Source organism: Moschus berezovskii, chromosome 19 (genome assembly GCF_049115385.1).
Source record: "Moschus berezovskii isolate FMDL1 chromosome 19, NW_MosBer_1.0, whole genome shotgun sequence".
NCBI lineage: Eukaryota > Metazoa > Chordata > Mammalia > Artiodactyla > Moschidae > Moschus > Moschus berezovskii.
In genome coordinates, this window is record NC_142478.1 from 70,691,846 (window position 1) to 70,712,847 (window position 21,002).

Below are 21,002 nucleotides of genomic sequence, written 5' to 3' on the forward strand. Positions count from 1 at the left end.
CTCCTGCACCTGAGGCCCACCATTCCCTGCATTTAGGGGTCCTGGGACGGGGGAGCCTGGTGGGCTTCCGTCTATGGGGTCACACAGAGTCGGACACGACTGAAGTGACTTAGCAGCAGCAGCAACTATGTAAATATGAATGCCTAAAACACACCAGGTGTTAGCTTGCATTTTCACATATTTTGGCATAAAAGTATTCATAGTATTTTCTGCTTAATTTCTAACCCACTTTTCCTTTTCTGTCTCACGCAGACATGTGCAACACACACACACACATTCATAGTATTTTCTGCTTAATTTCTAACCCACTTTTCCTTTTCTGTCTCACGCAGACATGTGCAACACACACACACCCTACCCTTCACAGAAATTGGTGTGTTTTTCTTTTTTTGGCACACATGTGCAACACACACACACACTCCCCACCCTTCACACACACACACACACCCCCCACCCTACACACACACACACACGTTTTTCTTCTTTCGCACAGTGTACCCTACACACACACACACGGTGTCTTTTTCTTCTTTGGCACAGTGTACCCTGCGTGGGGCCCCTCCCTTCTCTCCCTGGGTCTGCTGTCTCTGTGCTGATGTCAGTCACGTGCAGGCCAATGCACACATGTACCACCGCGCTGGCTGTGCAGAGCATCCTGCCTCACTGGCTGGGCTTTAAACAGCTACACGTGTAAAATTAACCTTGAAAATATTTAGGTCTGTATTTTTTCTCTAAAAAATGCCGCTTTCACTGCATCTACTAATTTTCATGAAATTTTAAATCAATTTTATTTTTAAGCTATTAGTAATTTATGTATTTCCTGAAAGTAGCATGTAAGCAGAACTAAAAATAAGTCTATATTTTACTTTATCGGGTGAAAGAGATTGTGGTCTGCTGTGCAAACTTCCAGTCTTAAACAGAACAAATAAGAAACACCTCTGTCATTAATAAAAGCAAACCCCAGAAACTCCCAAGGTGGCACCAGAGGCCTCTGTCTATTTAGATACAGAAGGTCACCTCTGCTGTGCACTTTCTCTGGTTCTGCTCCTTCCTGGCAAACGTATATTCATAAGGATAAACTCCAGACAGGAGTCTGTGTTCATCAGTGACACGATACCATGTGTACCGCAGAGAAACCTAGAAAGTGTGGAACATGCAAAGAAAGTGATTCAGATACGGCACTTAAAACCGAGAGCTCATGCTTTAATAGACACGGAAGTCACAAAGGAAGGCCAAGTGCCTTAGCAGTCTCAATAAAAATACAGAGTTCTTTTTACATGGTAAATTTCATAATATAAAAAGTTTAATGCCATCTGGAAACTCATTTACAAAAAAAAAAAGTCCATATAGGCCAAGGATGGCGAACACTGCATACAGGGGCATGAGTGCCACGTGGGGAAGGCGTGTGAGGAGGGGAGACGTGGCCACGTGTGTCCTTCCACAGGGCATCTCTGAAGGACCTGGCACAAATGGGGGCCCAGTTCACAAAGCACATGTACAAGTTCTTTTGGGTAAAAGAACAAAATATGTGATGAAAATTACACAATTTTCACATTCTGCCTACTGACTAAAAGCAAGCCCGATTATCGTGTGGTGTTTTTTTCCAACCTGAACTGAAACTAGCGAAGCGACAGTTCTCCTTGTGGTGGCGGGGGTGCGGGACGGGTACTGCTGGGCACCCGCGGCGGTGACCACCTGCTGGCTTCCCCTGGACAGCCGAGCAGATACGGATGCGTGTACGGTGGTGTGTGGGCTGGGGACTGTTGCGAGTGGGTGAAGGCGAGAACATCCTCGTTTCTGTACAGATCAATAACAAACGCATCAGAACGCAAGCTTGAGTGGCTCGCTGTGTCTTGGTAAACAGACTCTGTTAAGATGAGTGAAGTGTGAAGAGTTGCCTGTGTGGCCCACTGGTGAGAAGTAAGATCTACTACCTTGCTTTGTGGTCACACCAGGGTTTCTAGGAGAGGGAGATTTTATTGCTTGCGTATTTGCATCTGATAGAGCAGAGCAGGGGCAAGGGTTCCAGTTTTCCTGAGCTGAAAAAGAAGTCCTGTCCAATCCTGTCTGCATACAGTGACTCAGCGACCCCTTCCATGTGGGGCGGGGAGCCAAGGACTCCTCCGGGGCCGGTCCCTTCCCTCCACAGGGCTCAGGTTCCCACACACCGCATCAGTTCTGTCCAAACCTGACGTCCGTTTTCCCTAGCCTAGAAACATAACATTAGCCGGTTGTGTTTTCTGCCATCTGGACCAGGAGTCAGCAAAATGTTTTCATAAGAGGCTAGATATTTTAGGCTTTGTGGACCAAGAGGTGAAAATCACAATATTATGTAGCTACTTATATAAATATTTTAAAATGTAAAATCCATTCCTAGTTGGTGGCTGTAAAAATCCAGGCCTCTGACCAGATTTAGCCTGGAGGTCATTTGCCGGCCCCTGATCTGTACAAAGAAATCTGCAAATTATACAGTCTCACATAATTTTTAAGTGCATCCTTTTTTCAGGGAAGCCTAAAAAATTCACTTTGATTTTACATCCGTTGCACTTGACCAGAAAACACCAAGACTGACAGTGAACAGAAAGAAGTGGCAGCTGGCCTTGATTTTATCATCTTTGCTTTCCTTCATTGAAGCTTATGCTGCTGCTGCTAAGTCACTTCAGTCGTGTCCGACTCTGTGTGACCCCATAGACGGAAGCCCACCAGGCTCCCCCGTCCCTGGGACTCTCCAGGCAAGAACACTGGAGTGGGTTGCCATTTCCTTCTCCAATGTGTGAAAGTGAAAAGTGAAAGTGAAGTCGCTCAGTCGTGTCCGACCCTTAGCGACCCCACGGACTGCAGCCCACCAGGCTCCTCCATCCATGGGATTTTCTAGGCAAGAGTACTGGAGTGGCTTGCCATTGCCTTCTCCGAAGCTTATATCCAGGACCAAAAAAAAAATCATATATTCCATTTGGCTTTTGAACATGAAACCTACAACAAGTGTACTTAGACTAAAACCAAGTTAGGGTCCACGAGTCCTCCTAGCTGGCTTGGTAACCAGGAGAAGCGGTCTGGGTGGTAGGGGGCTGTGCTGGAGGCGGGCACCCGGGGCCGGAGCACAAACCGGCCTTTCCTCCAGGGCTCCTTGGCACTTGGGAAAGAGGCTGAGAGGTGCTGAGAAAGGACGAGCCTCACTGTCTATATGCTTGCGGATTCAGAAATTCACTTTTGAGGTTTGTTTCTTGTTATTGAGGACCTGATTTTGCTATCTATATGCACAGTGCTATAAACTTGGCTTTCATTTGCTACATTGGTACTTTTATTACCATTTACAAAAGACATAAAGACAGCCTCATAGTTGCTTGCTTCTTGATAAAAGTATTTCTCTTCCAGTGTTGGGATCGGGATTAGGATGGGAGGGACTTCCTTGCTTTTGTCAACATGGCTGTTGGGTTAAACACAAAAAGTTTCTGTGCTGCAGCTCAGAAGAGTAAGACAGCTTGACTATCTATATATTATCTTCCCCTCTTTCCAGAGTACAGTGAGGAATGATAGACAGGCGGTCAGTGTATGTGAATAAAGTGAGGCCTCCCCACGGTTAATCCCCCCGGGGTGTCGACGCCAGTGAGCCTGCCGCCAGGCCCTGCTGTCCTCTCCCTGTGGCTGGTGTCCTGGGACGAGAGGCTGCTGCCTTCGTGGGATGGACCTTCACAGTGAGGAGGTAGTACAATTTCCACTTGAGAATTACCTAAAAGTGGCTTATGTTCTCCAACTAAACTTAGCACTAACATGATTTTCAGCATTTCATTTCCTTAAAATAAGTTAATGGTTACCCCTACCTAGACTGTTCTTTTGTCTCATCCTGGCTGGCGGCAGTATCAGGGAACTATCATAGCTGTAGTAAGAGTCCCTCTTTTCTTTTTTTTTCCCTATGACAACACGTTTAAGACTCTCTCTCCCTGTTGAGCAGTAACTCAGATGTATATATCCCAGCAGAGGGCCCCTGCCTCTGAGGCCGTGGACAGTAAGGGTCTGTCCTCAGACCACAGGAGCCAGGGGCACTGGTCACACCGAGCCGGCGGTCACATGCAGTTCACAGGTGGGAGGTGCTGGGATGGTGGGAACCAGGCGGCAGATGTAGATAGAAGGGGTGTTAGAAGCCTGGAGTTGGGAAAAGATAATAAAATTAAGCAGGAAGTAAAGGGAATAGGAGCTGGAAGGCTAGATTCTGGTTAAATCTAGTTAGCCATGGGATTTTTTTTTTTTGCTATATTTTTCTTCTCTTAAAGGAAACTGAATAATTTCAAACTCCCCCCCAAAATTTGATAATTACGTATTGATGACTATTCAAAATTTGACTTTTTAAAAAACTTTTTGAGCTTTTAAAAATAATAGCTATAAATGCAAAGTACTATTGATAACAAAACCAAGTTGTTTATCCACGTACAAAAAAGGTCAGTAATGTTTTAAAAGCACAAAGTTGCATTTTAAATCACAATTGCATAGTTCTAAAATGCCTGGATAAGAGTTATGTAAATTTTTAAGAAAATTCAAGTTTGGTTGACTGTGGGGCTCCAAGGACATCTGTAGAGCTCAGGAGAGCAGAGTTCAGGACGGAAGCACTATTTCCAGGTGAATTATTGCATCGGTTCTATGATGTTACAGTACCGTGAGACCAGAATTGCTACAATTTAATTACAAATCATTGGCATTTTTAAAACCGGTATCCTGGTTTTTGGCTACTATAATAACACTTTTATGTAGAATTCAACTTAGATTTTATGTATCCCACCCCCCAACCGGCACCTGAAAGCCTTAAAAAAGCTCTGGATTCTGTGTATAAAAGGTACTGCATATATACCTCTTAGCAAAATATGTACTCCCTCTCCTCCCCCACCCCAGAACCTTGACCATGTTTGTACAAAAGTCCTGTTGAAGAATCGCATCAAAGATGAGAAGAGGGAGCTCACAGGTAAACATTTGGTGACGTGTATAGAAAATTACGTGCGCGTCCTATACCAGCTCCACAGAAGTCCTGGCTTTTGGTGAATCTGCCCAGAGGCCCCGGGGGCCAGGGGCCACCAGCAGGAGGGGCTTCTGGGCAGGCGGTGCACGCTCACTGGGGGCGGCCAAGTGAGTGCGGGGAGTCCGGCTGGGCCGCTGCGCCGGGTTGCTGTCGGTGGGTATAGAAGATGCTTTAGCATTTAGAGGAAGGGAAAAATCTTCCTGGGGACAGAAACTTGTAGCCGTTTCCAGAAGGAAGTCTCAAAGGGCGCGTGGGAGCCGGGGCAGGCGGGCGGGCGGGCAGCGGCAGCGTGCTCAGCGAGGTGGTCTCCGTGTGCCAGTGTCCGTTGGGAGGGGCTTTGGGGGGTGTTTCTCCTCGTCGCTGCAAAGACAGCTCCTTGAGCTCCAGCTTGTCCGCGCCCTCCTCCTTCTTGTGCCGAGGTGACAAATTTAATAGACTGAGGACATCTCTCTTGGAAGTCATGGTTCCAGGGGCCCCCCGGAATATTTTCATTGGTCCCGTGGAGTGCTGGGGTGTGCTCTGCCAGAACATCTTCAGGTTGTGGACGGCCTGCACCTTCTCGTCAATGGCCGCCATCTTCAGCTTATCGAGGTCGGGGTGGTCGGCGGGGCTGGATCGTGCGGAGCCTGCCGAGGAGTAGGAGAGAGCCGGGGACGGTGCGCTTCCCGCGGGAGACTGGTGGCCTGAGCTGGGGGACATATTCCTTGGAGATTTGGAGATGTGAGCACTGTAGGGGGAGCTGGGGTACTTCAGCTTGAAGAGAGGCTGGTCGCTCAGGGAGGTCTGTGAGTCGGAGCCGGGCGACGGCCGGCCGCTGTGCTGGCTCGGGCTGTCTTTGGCGGATGCCTCGGAGGCGGTGGGGCTGCTGTACCCCGAGCTCACCTTGGGGAGGGAGGAGCTCCTGGCTGGGGGCTTTGGTTTGATGGTGACCGGCGACGAGGACGGCTGGCTCTTCTGGTGGGAGAGGGTGGGCCTGCTGAAGGCGCTGGTTTCTGATGCTCGGAAGACGGCAGCGCTGTTGGGCACGGAGACACTGTCTTCAGAACTGGTGCCCTGACCGCCGCCCCTCTGAAGACGCTCCACTGCCATGAGATGGCTTTGTGTCTCCTCGAGAATCTTCTGCGCCAGCTCTTGAGGGTCAAGCTTCGAGTTGCTTTCTTCTTGGGACTTCACAGTACTATCTGTTTCTGTGCTCGACTGGTCTGATTCTCCCGTATCTGAACTTGCTAGTTTTCCAACTTTCTGGAATGGTGAGTTTGGGCTGGGAATCAGAGTCATTTTAACGGGAGAGTTTGGAGTGCTTATGCTCCCCTTGGAGCTCACTGAGACTTGGACACCACCCGCTGTCCCAACGAGGGACTGCTTGTGGTCGGGTGAGAAGCCCATTGGTGGGTCTTCCTGGGAGGCCGCCAAGGGCTCGGTGCTGATGATAGAGAACCCCTCGTACTCCTCCTCGTCCTTGGTGCCTGCAGGGCGGGCGGGCGGGGACAGTGGGCTCCGGGGCAGGGCGGCGCGCGGTGGGTAGGCGTTTTTGGACCGCTCGTAGTCTTGCCGTCCCCGAGGGACCGCGCCTTCTGACCCCCCGTCAGGCTTGGAGACGAAGCTCATGGAGGAGGCGATGGAGCTCAGGCTGTACACAGAGATGGCGTCTGAAGCTATGCTCTCTGCCCCGGTCGGGGAGAAAGGAGGGTGCTGGTAGCCCAGGGGCAGAGCATTGGAGACAGACTGGGCTGAGGCCAGCGACTCCAAGGAGGACGAGCTGTCCAGGCTGAGGCGCTTGGGCAGCTCAGTGGAATCTGCGACAAAGGAGCACAGTTAGAACCCTCTCTGGTGGTAACTTCTCTCCCAGGCACCCTTGTGTGCAAAGAAGCTAGAGTGACACACAACCTGGGTTCATCTCAAGCCTGGAAAACAGTCCTGTGGGAAAAGGTCAGTCTCACACTGCGGACAGAAAGAGGAGAGGCCTCCGGCACTGCAGACCCGCCACCGGGCCCCGCGGCCGACCCCCCTCTGTGGCGCCCCTGCCTGAACCCTCACCTGCCGTCCCTTCCAGCTGTGGCCACATCGCCCTGCTTCCTAGCACCCTCCTCCCACCTGCTCAGAACCTGCTCCAGACAGGCTTTCGTCTCCCCAGCTCATGTAAAGGTCACCAGTGGCCACCACCAAACTTGGCGTTCACTGCCTGCTTCTGCACAGATCGCTCTCGGGGACTGACCTTCCCTGGCCCCGCCTCATCTGTGACCTTGACCCCAGGAGGGCCCACAGGACAGTCTTGTTCGCCTGAGACCTGTGGGCATGTTAATGTCTCCACTCTGGACTCATCTAACGAGCTGCCTGTGAACGTGTCCAAGAGGGAACTCAGACCCAGTCCTTCTGCCACCTTCACTGTCTCGGCGAAGGCAGCCCATCCTGGCAGCTGTCACCTCTGACCCCTCTCTCTGAGCACGTTCGTCAGCAGGCTTTGCTGGTTGCCGTCAAGCCTTGACACCAGCAGCGCCAGCATTCAGCCTCACCCCGCCCCTTGAGGAGAGCAGGCCTGCCCCAGGGTCTGAAGACCACCCTGCAGGCCCAGCTCTGGGTGCCGCCCTCCCGCGGTGCCTCTCCTCTGACGCCACCTACACTTCCTTGCCTCTTAGTTTCCTCGTCTGATATGTACTGTATGTGTGCCCACCATAAGTTGAGGTCCAGCAGAACAGGGAGCTTGAACGTTCCCTGACATACAGCAGATATTCGCTCGCTTAATTCTTTCTCTTCCCAAACCATACCCAGGGTGTGCCCGTAGCTCCTGGGAGCCATGAGGAGCTCTTACCAAAGAGCGCAAGCAGGGCCTGGAGCGCAAAGTGCATGGTCCGTCGATTGGCTTGTTTCCCAGTTTTCAGGATTACTTCCTCCTGACCGACCTCACAGAGATCAAAACCTAGAGAAACAAAGACCTTAAACACCTGCTTCTTGGGGAAGATTCCCGGACCTGAAAAGGATGTGCACTCTAGGGCTTCGCACACCGTCCTGGGGAACCTGTGCAGAGCCCTCGGACAGCTCCGCCGGCACGTCGGTCACGAGAATGTCAGTCATGGGGACTCATCGGGGCCGTGCTACACCCCTCACCCGCGCAGGGGGCTCCCTTGACCGCTGTCCTTCCACAGACCGCTGGCTGCTGCCCTGCTCTCTCCAGAGAGGAGGGTGGGAGCAGTAAGACTTGTTAACACTTGTCTCCATTCTTTTGCAGAACGGGTCACTTAAAGTAGACTGTCGAGGACAAACACTGGCTCCTCTGTTTGACCGGACATTTAAAGCTGGTGGAGGAGAAGGTGGGGAGCTTTGCAGGGACGGTGTCTCTGCGCGTGGGCAGAGTCTGCCCCAAGGGCTCTGAGACGAGCTTCTCTGATGCTGCAGAATCTGCTCTGGGCTAGAGCGCCCACCAGGGACTCGCTTTGCCCCGCCGGAGCCCATAGGGAGCAGCCCCGAGTCTAATAACACCCAGCATGGGCACAGCAAAGGCCAGGCGGCTGCTAATGAGCTGGTGCCGCAGCACTTGGACTCATCAGGGCTGCGCCGGATCCACAGATGGTGCCAGCAGGTAAGGATTTAGGGCCTAAGGGGCTCGGCTCAGAACACCTTCACTTAACCTCCCAGCGGATCACTGAGCTCTGCTTCAAACAGTGTGGACACTTGGGGCCAGCGGTAGCCCGGTGCTCCCAGGCCCTTTCCTGCCTCACTTCAGTGTTCCCAGAGCAGGGACCCCAGGCCAGATGAGAAACCTGTCTTTTTTATTCTTGAATTCCTGTGTTGGGTCTGACGTTATCATTCCTTTGGGAACTGGACTCAATAGAGGTGCCTTGAACTCAGCATTCTGGTTGCTATTGGACATTTTCCCCTCTGAACTCAAAAATAAACAGACCCTGAAAACAACAGGAAGGTCTCAGAAAACTCAGCACTTAGAAGATGAGTGATTAATAACGTTTTAGTTAGAATCCTCTATCAAAGGGACTTGAACTGTTTGTCCCAACAGAACTGAGTTCTCTAAATAAGCCACAGCCTGTGACTTGCCGAGGGCTGGAGGGGGTAGTTCTCCCCAGGCTCAGAACAAAGGACTTAAAGGTTAGAAGTATGTGCACCTGACTCGCCCTTGAGCATCAGTGGGATTCAGAAAGTAGAGCAGCATCAACAAAAACCACCCAGGACCCCAGCCCGGGGCCCCAACCCGAGAGCACGCCAGCGACACAGCCTGTCCCCGGGAGGACAGGAGCGCCTCCTCACAGAAAGACGACTCCAGTCTTGCCTTACGTGCGGCCTCATACAAGTGAGACCTGTCCTGGGTGTGGAGCTGGTCCTTCTCACCCCCGTTCCACTTGCTCATGACTGTGCTTACAGATATAATGTACTACGTTCCTACCAAGAAGGCTGTGTTTTAAGTTCCACAAGAAACAAGGAAATAATAAAAATCAATGGTCAGAGTACCTACTGCCGGGGGATTTGGAACCCCTGTGGGGCTGTGTGGGTTCCCTCTGCCTCCAAAGAGAGGTGGAGGCCCCCACGTTGAGGTGGGCTGGGAAAGGTGCCCAGGCTTCCGCGCGGGAGGAACAGTCCCACAAGGCATCAGATCCCCACTCCCTCAGACAAAAAACCAAGGGCTTCCCACCAGCATCTCGACCCCAGGACCTGCCTCTGCGTCCCCTGCCCAGGCCACAGGCTCTGGGACCCTGACGCTGCTGTCCTTGCCGGGGTCACTCACTTCCGAGCTGCTCCCCTTACACTGCGTCTGTCTGCGTGTCTGTCTGTCTGCCCCTCTGGTGTGAAAGCTCTGATAAAAGCAGGACCTTTTGTGCTGTGCTCACTGCTGCCTCCCCCGTGCCTGCAACAGGACAGCACAGCCTCTCGGGGTGATTCAGCAGCAGCAGCACTTGTGGTGAGGAGACAGCAGTGGTGCTGGGAGCTGCCTCAGCTGGCTCACAGTGCTGAAGGAGGGCCTTGCTACAGGCCGTCCTAGGTTTCTGTGGTCAGTCAAAGGCAGTTTCTATTGTATTTTTTTTCTCTGCCAAGTCTGAGTAGCCAGTGACAGAGCCCAGTGTTGAAATCGTGACAATTTTCTTTAGGCTATAGTCATGACTTGACTCCCAGAAATACTGTAGTCCAGCAGATTCATCTTAACACGATGACTCCAAGCGAGACGAGGAATCCTCGTGTAGGGGATGGGATGCAGCCGGAAGGCCGTCTGGGAACCATGCTGAAGCACTTGTCCTCATTAGCTGCTGCTAAGTCACTTCAGTCGTGTCCAACTCTGTGTGACCCCATAGACGGCTCCCCCGTCCCTGGGATTCTTGAGGCAAGAACACTGGAGTGGGTTGCCATTTCCTTCTCCAATGTGTGAAAGTGAAAAGTGAAAGTCAGATCTAAAGAAAACAGTAGAGGAGACAGCTCCAAAGATCCTGAGGTGGTAGCTAGAATTGCCAACCACCTGGTATCAACCCAGACAGTCTTAATGAAGGCCTTAACTTCCAATGTCTGGTACACTCATGAATGCAGGGGTTCAACAGCGCCGGCCCCATTCACTGGATGGCTCAATTTTCTATACTGTCTGGGTCAACGATCAGTGGTGTACACAACTCTGAGAGCCACCTCTCGCTCAGCCTTCCAAATACTGGTTCCACCAGTGTTTTCCGACTTCTTTCCACTGCTGTTCTTCGAGTTTGTTCAAACATTGCTTCCAAATCAAATGTGCGAGCTTTTTTTCCGAACCCCGTGAAGCCCATGGTGACCGCCAGCTGAGGGTCTGGGCCCCGGGCGCTCCATGCTCGGCCACCCTCCAAGAAACCAGTAACAACCGTAGCACAAACGGCTGCCCTCGTTAGCTACTGAGTACTAAACACAAACTCCACCCAACGGAAACTAGGAGAGAAATAGAAAGAAAGGCGGAAGGAAAGGAGCCCCTTCGCGGATGCGGGCCTACCTAGAGCCGCCAGGAACTCGTGGCAGCCAGGGAGCCGCCACAGCTGGACGCTGATGGAGACCTGGATGGGCGCCGCGGCAAAGTCCTGCTCCTTCTCACCGGCCTGCAGCTGCACGAGCACCTGGTGGAGCTGAGCGGGGAGAGCGTCAGCCCACGCCACCCGGGCCCGTCCCCCGCGGGCCGCCTGTCACGGCACGGCTAGCGACCTCCTGTGTGCGCAGCACCTGAAGTTCTTTTCACGGGGCCTCTGTGCCTGCCGCCCTCTGTGCTCTCCGTGGGAGCGGGGGGCTCGGGGCGAGAGGAGGGGTGGGGGGCTCCCAGACGCCTGCTGAGTGTGAGCACTCCCCCCGGGGCTGCTGGCCTGCCGTTCTGAGGGAGCCTGAAAGGTCAGAGCCAGAGCAGAGCGGGCGGAGCCAGAAAGGGAGCCAGAGCTGAGGGCTGGGGCGGCGCCTGAGCCAGCAGCGCAGGGGCCGGGGCGGGCGGGTCAGGGGCTCACCTGCCAGCAGTGCTACTGAGAGTGGTACTCACCATTCCAACCATATTTTTAACAGCCTTCGGCCAGCAGAGTATAAGAGAGAGAGAGAGAGAAGAGAAGAGAGTTTAGACTCAAGCACAGGTTGTTATGCACCACAAGCTGATCACTGCTGTAGGAAGCGCCACACGGGCTGGCTCTGACCCAGCGGGAGCGGAGAGGAGCGAGAGTCAGCAGGGACACAGGAAAAGGCGCAGCCACACCCGCCAGTTGCCCCAGAGGTCGCCGCCTGCCCTTCCTCGCCGGGAGGGGGCATGGACTGCGGGCCCTCGCAGCCACTCCAAAGCAGAGTCTCCAATTCAAGTGGCTCAGAGGTGCCTGCCGTCCTAGGGCAGGGGCTGTGGAGGTCCCTTTGCCGCCACCAAAAGCAAGAAAGTAAGCAGTTGGCTCCGGATGCTCAGCCTCACACTGCACGTGTTCCTCTAGCCGTTTTTCTTGGAAGAGCACAGGCTTGTAGCCCTGAAGTGTCTTCCTGATTCTCCCCAACAAGCAGATCCTAACGCTTATTACAAAATGAGCAGAAACTCAAGATCAGTGAGCTACATTCCGAATTAGGGTGACCCAGGCAGCCAGGGGAGAGGCACCAGAGCTGAACCCTCAACGGAGCAGCTTATTTCCACATATAAACAGTTCCACTAAAATGAAATCTGCTGATAAATACCTAATAATGTATATTACTTTGTCAGATTATTACACTTCAGAAAACCACTCTGTTCTCTTCAGGGGTCACTACACTGTCACCAGAGGCTTGTTCCAGACCCGCACAGTCCAAGAGGAAGATCTGAAGCTCCGTGGCCAAGTCAGGAACGGCCTACATGATGCCAAGGGCTAGAATCCTCCAGTTCTCTAAATTCGATCTACCTTCTCCTAAAAGAAACCACTTTGTGAATAAACCTGCTAAGCAGTATCTTTCGTGAGAGGCGACTGTTCACCACTGCCTCAGCGGTGGTTTTGTTTCAGGCAGGGGTCACACTCTGGCCTGAGAATAAGTATGGAAACACCTGCTGACTTGGAGCTGTGGTGGTCAGGGGTGCCCAGGGTAGAAGGCCACTGGATGCAGAGGTCAGGAAAAGCCCTGAGCCCACAGGGGACCGGGGCCCCTTGGGCATCCTGAGGCCCTAGCTCTGTTGGCACTCAGCACCCAGAGAGGGCCTGAGAACCAGCTCCTCCATGCTGGCTGATCGGCCCCAGCGCTCGCCTCTCCCTCTTACCCCAAGGGCTGAGCTTCCTGTCAGGGTTGGAGCTCTGTCCCCCAGTGTGACCCAGCCCCCGGGCTCCGCTTCCCGCTGGACTCACCCGGCTGATGAGCTGCTCGCCCGTCTCTGAGGCCGTGATGAGCTTGCAGAGGGCTTGGAGGGCAGGGTTGGGCAGACCTACAACAAGGAGGAGGTGGGCGTCATCTGGAGGGGCACGCTGCACCCACAGTCTGCACCTTGCCAGGGCAGCGCGCCCCGAATGCTCAGCGTAGCCAGTGTGTCCAAGTCCCCCGGATGGCCTCTGAGAAGGCAGCTGGAGGCTGCACGTGGTCACCCCAGGACCCTGATGGTCGCTCAGGCAGCATCACCCCCCCGCCAAGTGATGCAAGAGGGGGAGTCCTGTGACCGTGTCACCCTGAGTTCGGCCACAGGGCTCTGTCAGGCCCGAAGCTGCCGACGAAACGTTTGAGCCGCTGCTGTCCATCCCGCAAGGGGAAGAGCTGGGGGTCACAGATGGAAGCACCAGGCCGGAGGAGTCTGTGTCGGGGACTCGGGAGACCCCGGCTCCTCCCTGTCCAAGAGCGGCAGGGACCACAGCCCCCCACCCTGAGCATGCTGCCGGCCGAGACTCACCCAGCAGGGACTGGATGGTGCTGCTGCACTGCTGGAGCCGGTCACCTGGGTCGGAGGTTGGGAAGAAGACGGCCGCTGGCAGGCCGCTGGCCGGGGGGTCCAGCCGGAAGCCCACAGCGGTGAGGAGGGCCTGCCAGCCAGGGATGCCGCCCACTTTGTTCTCCACGCTCTGCTGGGACGTGTACATGGCGTTGCGCTGCCCGTTCTGAATGCGCTGCAGTGACTTCTCCACCTGTAGGGGAGGGGAGTGAGGCAGGGGGCTTTGGGGGAACACACAGCCAGTGTGGGGAGTGGTGCGGGGCTGACAGCCATGCCCAGGCCTGGGGGCCACACAGCAGCAGCCAGCGCCTCGCAAGGGAGGGGCCGCCACTCTCAGAGCCAGCGAGGGCTGGGGGCTCCGAAGAGTCCCAGCCCTTCCCTAATGTGGCTCCAGGCTCTCGGCGCCTCCACGCACATGGGAGATCTGTCTGGAAACCCATCTCCTGCCCGGGGCCTGCCCCAAACTGCAGCGCTGACTGCTCATCACCAGGACGAGCCCTCAGGCCTTCAGGATCTCACGCCTCAGGCACACGAGACGGTGCCCTCACTGGGCCTTTGTCCCCCAGGCCTCCGAATCCTCTGCGTGGGGCACTGACCCCTGGACCCTGCCCTGCATGTTCCCAGGCTGCCAGGTAACAACCAGCCCCTCAGCTCTCCAGGAGCCTCCACGGCGCCTGCAGCAGCCGCGCACCTTCCCTCGGCCCCTTGACTTTGAGGGAAGTGTCAGTCCTGAGACGTCCCTTGCCCTGTGCACCCCTGGAGGGGACAGAGCACTGTCCAGGAAAACCCGCGGCCGCTGGGGGAGTCCCCGGCTGCCCCGTTCGTGCTCCCACTGCGTTGGGCGCAGGCTCAGCCCCTGGTGAGGTGCTGAGACCCCACGGGCTGTGCAGCACAAGTAAGACAAACAGAGCGCCGCATCTGGAGGGCACCCTGGGCTCAAGGTTTAACACACGGCCCTCTGCCAGGTAAGCCTACTTTTAGGAACTTAGCCTGTACAGTTGTGTTTCAGAAGTCCAAACTATAGGGAATTCCCTGTAGTTAGGGCTCTGCGCTCCCACTGCAGGGGCACAGGTTCAATCCCTTGTCAGGGAAGTGACACATGCCACAAGGTGCAGCCAAAAGGGAAAAACCCCGGGACGCTGGGGGCTGACATCACAGGTAGGAGGAAACATGAGTTCCCGAGCAGGACAGATGGGCAGCCAGCTGCTGTCCCTTGGGCTGGGCAGGCCCTGGAGACACTGTCTGCTAGGTAGGTAGGGAAGGACTGGTGAATTCGACCCATGGGCCCTACACTCATCCCAAAAGATGGAGGTGAGAACCCTGGAGGAACTTGAGGGGCCCTGAGGCTGGATTCCAGCCCTGGGAGGCAATGCCAACACCTCAGCAGAAAGGGGGGCGCCGCCTGCCAGTGTCCTGGTGCTGAGCAACTTAAAGGTAAGTTCAGCTTGCAGGCACAGGTTAAAAGAAGAGACGTTCCCAAACTCTCAAAGCGCGTGAGCGTGTCTGCCCGGTGGGGGGGTGCGTCCTGGTGTCTGGCCTGAGAGCTGTCAGAGGTCAGCCTCCAGCAGTTTTGTTCACATACTGACTTCTTTAAAGTCTGAGAAAACCTTCACACAGACCTGAGTAAGAAGCGTCTGTGGTTGATCCATCACTGGAGCCTGCCCAGGCCCCTGGGCCAGGCCCCCTAGCCAAGGCCGTGCCCATTCCAGGACCCCAGGAGAAGCCTTCACCAGCTCTTCCCTCCTCAGCACCTCTGAGCTGCCAGGTGGCCACGGGGGGGGGGAGTGTGGGCCTTGGATTTGGAAAGAGCGTGGATGTGGTGGGGACTTCCCTGGTGGCTCAGTGGTAAAGAATCCGCCTGCCATGCCTGGGAAACCCCATGGACAGAGGATCTGGGAGGCTACAGTCCAAGAGTCAGACACGACTGAGTGACTAAATAACAATGGATCAGTATGGGTTGTCGCTGTGTGCTGGACAGGGCCTGGTCTTTCTGGCAGAATTCCAAGGAGACTAAGAATTCTAAATTATTTGAAACTGCCTCAAGATTATCAAGGTGAAAAGGTGGAACAAGTTTCATGCCGCTCCTGGCTTGGTGTACCACCGTTCAGTTCTGTAGACAATGGCGTGGGGACTCTGTGTCCTCAGCAAGAGCAGGGCCAGGCTTGAACTCTTCCAGCTGACTTTAGGGAGAGGCCAGGATCCTCTGATTATACCAGCTCTCAACTACTGGGACCCTTTTGGGTGCCAGCTACTCACCTTTTCTCTAGTCCTCAAGGTAACCTTGAAAAGGTGCATCTTTATCCCCTTCCACTCGCAGCTGAGGTTCAGAGAGCAAGGTCATTTGCCCAAAGCCAGGCTGGAAGTGGCTGTGGTCAGGCCTTATGCCAGAATCCCACTCAGCCACTCCTCCAGGGTCTGGGTGAGGATGAGCCATGGGTGACCACCCACCATGCCCACCGCTCAGACAAAGTGACTTGACCCACAGACATCGGGGACAAAGTCCCCTCCATCCGCTCACCCCCTGCCCCTGCTGCCACAGGACCCCCAGCCTCGCTGCTGCTCGAGCATCGCAGCCACTTCCCCGACGGCCCCGTGCCCCTCACCAGGTGCAGCAGAACTCGCAGGGCATCCCGCGCGCGCTCCGGGTGCTGGAGGATCTCAGTGAGGGCCTGACCGATGAGCGAGGAGGGGCTGTTGAGCTTCACGTCGCTGCCGATAAGCATGAACCCTGTGAGGACATGAAAGCACCTCAGGGCGGTCCCTCCCCAGCCCAGCTCGTACACAGAGAGAGAGCAGGGCCTACCCAGCACAGCGGCTCCAGGGCAGCTACTCACTGCAGCAGCTTGACGCGCCCCCACCCCGCCCCCACTATAAGAAGGAACGCTGCCTGCTGGGCAAGCTGCTCAGGAAGCTGCCTCTGTGCTCCTGCTGTGCTGAGCAAGCCAGGAAGAGGCCCTCAGCCGGCTCAGCCCCCATCCCGAGGAATGATCTGCCCTTTTTTCCCTGAAACTCACTTTTGTCTGCTGGAATGGAGGGGCGGTGTGCTCGACTCCTCGAGTCACCAGGGGACAGGAGGCAGTTCTCCCCCAGACAAGCAAACGGAGTCTGGGCTGGGGGAGCCACACGTCCGCCCTCCTGCCCCACGGCTGCTTCCCCAGCACCCGCTTCTGTGAGTGGGGCCGGGGCCTCTAGGAGCTCTATCTAGCTCCTGCCCCGAGTAACAGAGTAACGGGGGGCGGGGGTGGGGGTGGGAGCAGGGCTTCTAAGAATGAATGCACCAAGGCTGGTTTTACCGCTAACGGCAGCATTGTTAAACACCATTTTCTACCATCACTGAAACTAGGCTGTGACAAACACACTTCCACAAGCAACCAGACAAGTTGGGGAGGGGTCCTGTCAGGACTGTGGCCAAGCATAGGGCTGGGTCCCCACACACCTGCAGTACATTCTGTGGGACCATGTGGGGGCTATTTTTAAACATATAAAGGAATGGTGTGTTTTTTTGCCATTAAAACAATAAAGTGTGAATGTTTGAGAACAGTATTTTTGGTGTTGCTGTTCTAGGGATCACTGCAGCATGGGCAGGATTGTGGCTCAGCTGGTAAAGAATCCGCCCTCAATGCAGGAGACCTGGATTCAATCCCTGGGTCGGGAAGATCCCCTGCCCATTCCAGTATTCTGGTCTGGAGAATTCCATGGACTATATCGGCCATGGGGTTGCAAAGAGTCAGACACGATGGAGCAACTTTCACAGCTACAACACAGCCTGACACTGAACCGAAGTCCCCTGACGACCAAACCTCAGGTCTTTCTACAGCGCTGACTGCTCCTTCCTACAGTCGGGGGGGGGGTCACAGGAAGGCTGTAAATGGGGCCCCCATCACACACTTGACACTCACACTTGGACAGCAAGCTCTCCTGCTGCTCCCTGCTCAAGAGACCACTTTCCTACCAGAGGAGTCAGGGCTGACTTGGCAGCAGGCCAGAGTCTCAGCCAGGAGACTCTGTCCTGGAGCCTCTGCACTGTCCTTCCCTCAGGGTTCCCGTCTCACCCTCGCCCCCGGCCCTCTGACAGCGCACGAGCCCCTACCTGCCCAGTTGGAGGGGTGTGAGAAGGACTTGCTGCTCTGCACCACCTTCATGGCCTCACCCAGCGCCGCGCTGGCCTTCAGGCCGTTGAGCAGGGACGAGTACAGGGCGTGCAGGAACATCTTGGAAGCGGCCACAGGCACGGGCCACAAAGACACGAGGACACACTGAGCGCCCGCCGCCAGGAAGGCCCGCGTCAGCGCCACCACCCCGTCAGCTGTGATCCTGCTGCTGGACTCCTGGGAGGAGCCTAGCACCACCAGCTTCACGGGCAGCCGCAGGTCCAGGACGTCGGCAGCCGTGAGCAGCAGCTCCTGCAGCGGCGGGCAGTCCGAGATGCTCTCGCCGTCGCTGGTGTCATCCTGCACCTGCAGGGACTCGGGGATGGTGTAGGGGTGGCCGAAGGAGCTCTTGCCGCCCGCAGGGGCACCGTCCACACTAGGTGTGAGGACCAAGGCCGACAGTTTCCAGGAGATGTGGGTGGCGAAGTGGACGCACTCGGCCTGAGTCAGGGCGCTCATGACCCGCTCTTTGGTGGCCACACTGCCCACCAGCGGCTGGCAGCCCAGCAGCTCGGACACCATGTAGGCTTCCTCCTCGGCTGACGGCATCGGGCCCCACAGCCACCTGTCCATCACTGCCGATGGCAGCTTGGGGTTGCCAACCACCGCTGCCATGGACGTGGAGCTGGAGTAGGTGGGCGGGCTCTTCCTCAGGTGAGACTAGGAGGGGAGGAAAGGCAGCAAGCACCCGTCAGGGCTTCTCCGGGCACTTGGACGCCAGCTCAAGCGGGGCCACATCTAGCGTGGCCCACCTGTCCCCCCAGTGACCTCATTCACTCCACTTTTCAACACCTTCCTGATACTGCACATCTGGCTGAGAATCACACCTGCTGTGACAAGCTCTTGAAAATGACCAGACTAGACAGTTGGTCGGAAGATCCCATGCTGTTTGTCAGGCCTGGGGGGTGGTGCTGGAAGCGGGAGCAGGGGGTGCCAGGTAGCCCGCCCCACGTCACCCTCCCACAGGTCCCCCTGTGAACCCCTCAATAAGGGGGAACCCACACCTGCTGCCAGAGGGGCTTCAGGGGTGGCTTTGCTTAAACCTGCAGAAAGCAAGTCACTCTTGGGGGAAATAGGGCCAAATTAAGCCCTTTAGAGGCACTACCTCTGAGAAGGTCACAGTCCCCTCAGAAGAGAAACATCCCTGAAATGCAGAGTCGGCACGAAAAGCCCAGCAAAGTTCTGATTTTGCCCCACGATGCCTTCTGATGCTTTGAGGGGACACATCAAGGGTCAAATTATTTCAAAATAATTTTCTAGTGCTTCCACCTGGTGCTGCCTTCAACTCTGGGAGAGAGCAAGGCCTGTGGGGAGCCTGTTGGAGGCGGGACTCCCCCGTCCCTGCTCACCTCTGGGGCCTGGGCGCCTGGCAGCGGGAGGGGTCAGCCCTCAGGCCGATTGTCAACAGGATTCAGTCAACCGTGGGCACGAGGAATACTTGGAGAAAATAATTTCTTTCTCCCTGAACTGAATCTGTCCCATGTAAAGGATGATCCAGCAACAAAAACAGTCAAAACTAAGATCTCCAAAGCCCATGGGGCAGAAACTGGCTCAGTGGAACCCTGCCAACGGCCAAGGTCAGTGGAGGCTGAGGTGGGTCCCATGCGGGCGCCCACGTCCAAGCCTGGGGCGGAGTGCGGGGGCAGGAGGGAACCGGGGTCTCAGGGTCCCTGGGCGAGCTGAGAGAAGGGAAGAGGGTTCAGGGCTGGCTCCAAAGGCCCTCTAGTCAGGCAAGCAGGGCCAGGAGTGGCAGTGGGGGAGCCCTGACCCGCGGGGGCCCACTGCCACCCCCTTGTGTCCACAGAATGCATCCCATGCTGATTTTCACTGTATGAGACTGGGGTCCCCTCTCCCCAGAAGGCCACTCATCGTGTTGGTTCCTTGTCGCCCCATAGGGCTCTTCTCCACTTGACGCTGATCTCATCTGTCTGCCCTCCCTGCCTGCGGCCCCTCCACCGGGCAGACGCAGCGCCCACTCCACAGTCAGCATCCAAGTGGGCGCAGCCTTGGGGGAGTGATCTGCCTCCACAGGCACATGACCCGCCTCCAGCCCAACTCAGTGCCGGGACTGAGCTCCCATTCTGGCGTCACAGCAAAGAAGCCGAGACAGAATGACTCCCGGGTGCCTCCTAGGTAGCAGAGGACTGTTGGGGTCAAAGGCTGTCCCCCGCCTTTATAGACAGACCTGCTCTGAGGCCCCCGCGGCCTCTGGCCGTGGCCCGGCTCACGGGCAGCCTGACTTACCTTGGCCTGCGGGCTGAGGGAGCGGATGGAGGGGACAGCGATGAGGGCGAAGCGCTCGTACAGGTACTCGTTGGAGGAGCTCCCCTTCAGGAGGGCGAACGGGATGAGGTAGAGGTCCCCTTCCAGGACCAGGACCAGCTGCCGGTGCCGGCCCACGGGGCCGCTGGAGTGCATCAGGCCCTGCGGGGCAGCAAGTAGCTGAAGCTGGCAGATGTCTGCCCCCCAGGGGTGCACTCGGGGGTGGGGGGCGCCCGCCGCGAGGGGGAGGGTAGAGGAGCACGGTCGGGAGGAGACTAGGGTCCCCTGTCACGGAGTGGGTGTCCCCAAAGATAAGGCCCAGCAGGTCATCTGGATGTTTCTACAGGAGGCAGGTGTTCAGGCCAAGGGCAGTTGCCCTGAAAGCACCAAGGGACCCCGGAGCAGCGTGGAGCGGCCTGTCACACAGCACTGAGGGCTCGGCCGGGGTGGGACACACTGTCCGTGAATGAGAAGCGAGACCTGGTGCGTGGATAGCGGCTCTGAGACCAGGGTCACACCCCTGGAGGAGGAGGCTCCGACTGCAGGGCCTCGAGCCGCCTCGGGGCCTCCGTGTCCCTCCCTGGCTCCACAGGGCTGCCCCACCCAGTCCCCTGTGACTGGCGGGGACCCTGACACTGAGAGAGCCCCCGTGTCACTCCTGGAAGGCCAGGCAGGACCCGAGGGGAGGGCACACGCAGACCAGACAGACACGTCCTCCACAGAGCTGCTGCTGGAGACCAAGGCCGGTGACTCTGGATAAAGAAAAGCAGGTGACGGCTGTGAAGACTGGACCGGACACAGTGTGGGTGTGAATAAAGACGAAGTGGCCACAGGGCCTGTGGGGGAAGGTGCGGGGCCCACAGACCGCGGGCGCCAGATGCCGGGTGACTCTGAGCCCTGGGGCACTGGCTCGGGGAGGGTCACAGCCAGGCGCCCCTGCCCTCGTCCCTCTGCTGCCCAAGCTGCCACGCACCGGAGGGGGAGCACTGGGCTGAGGGTGCAGGGGACGCTCAGCAACCACGACTGAAAGCTCCCAGGACTGTATCCAACCAGAAGTGCAAAAGTCCAAATTCAGCCTACTCCACTGTGCTCTCTGAACCACAAACAACAGACCACTGGTTCCCCTGGGGAGTCTGAGAAGCAGAAGAATCTGGCTGTGGAGAGGCAAGACCAATGGGCAGCCAGAGGGGCCCCTCGGACCCCCAGGGTCCAGTCTCGGCCACATCAGCTCCGG

At 56.2% G+C, this 21,002-nt stretch overlaps 1 protein-coding gene and 1 long non-coding RNA gene across 5 annotated transcripts in view; one reads left to right on the forward strand and one right to left on the reverse strand.

The window, feature by feature from the left end:
* The window catches only part of LOC129542543 (uncharacterized), a 69,694-nt gene extending 52,217 nt beyond the window's left edge, over positions 1–17,477 (forward strand). Inside the window, exons 2-4 of the long non-coding RNA XR_008683083.2 lie at positions 8,235–8,585; positions 12,211–14,320; positions 16,920–17,477. This is a non-coding gene — a long non-coding RNA (uncharacterized LOC129542543). The remainder of the gene's footprint in view (positions 1–8,234; positions 8,586–12,210; positions 14,321–16,919) is intronic.
* Positions 1,183–21,002, reverse strand: part of TTC28 (tetratricopeptide repeat domain 28) — a 599,524-nt gene continuing 579,704 nt past the window's right edge. For 3 of the 4 annotated variants that reach the window (XM_055405052.2, XM_055405055.2, XM_055405054.2), the window contains 9 exons: positions 19,751–19,930; positions 17,446–18,166; positions 15,959–16,083; positions 13,317–13,548; positions 12,784–12,860; positions 11,484–11,507; positions 10,956–11,085; positions 7,818–7,925; positions 1,183–6,804 (listed from right to left, as the gene is read on the reverse strand). In XM_055405052.2, coding sequence (XP_055261027.2) covers positions 5,180–6,804; positions 7,818–7,925; positions 10,956–11,085; positions 11,484–11,507; positions 12,784–12,860; positions 13,317–13,548; positions 15,959–16,083; positions 17,446–18,166; positions 19,751–19,930 — 3,222 coding nt within the window. In that variant the 3' untranslated portion in view covers positions 1,183–5,179. The remainder of the gene's footprint in view (positions 6,805–7,817; positions 7,926–10,955; positions 11,086–11,483; positions 11,508–12,783; positions 12,861–13,316; positions 13,549–15,958; positions 16,084–17,445; positions 18,167–19,750; positions 19,931–21,002) is intronic. The other variant, XM_055405053.2, reaches the window with a different exon arrangement.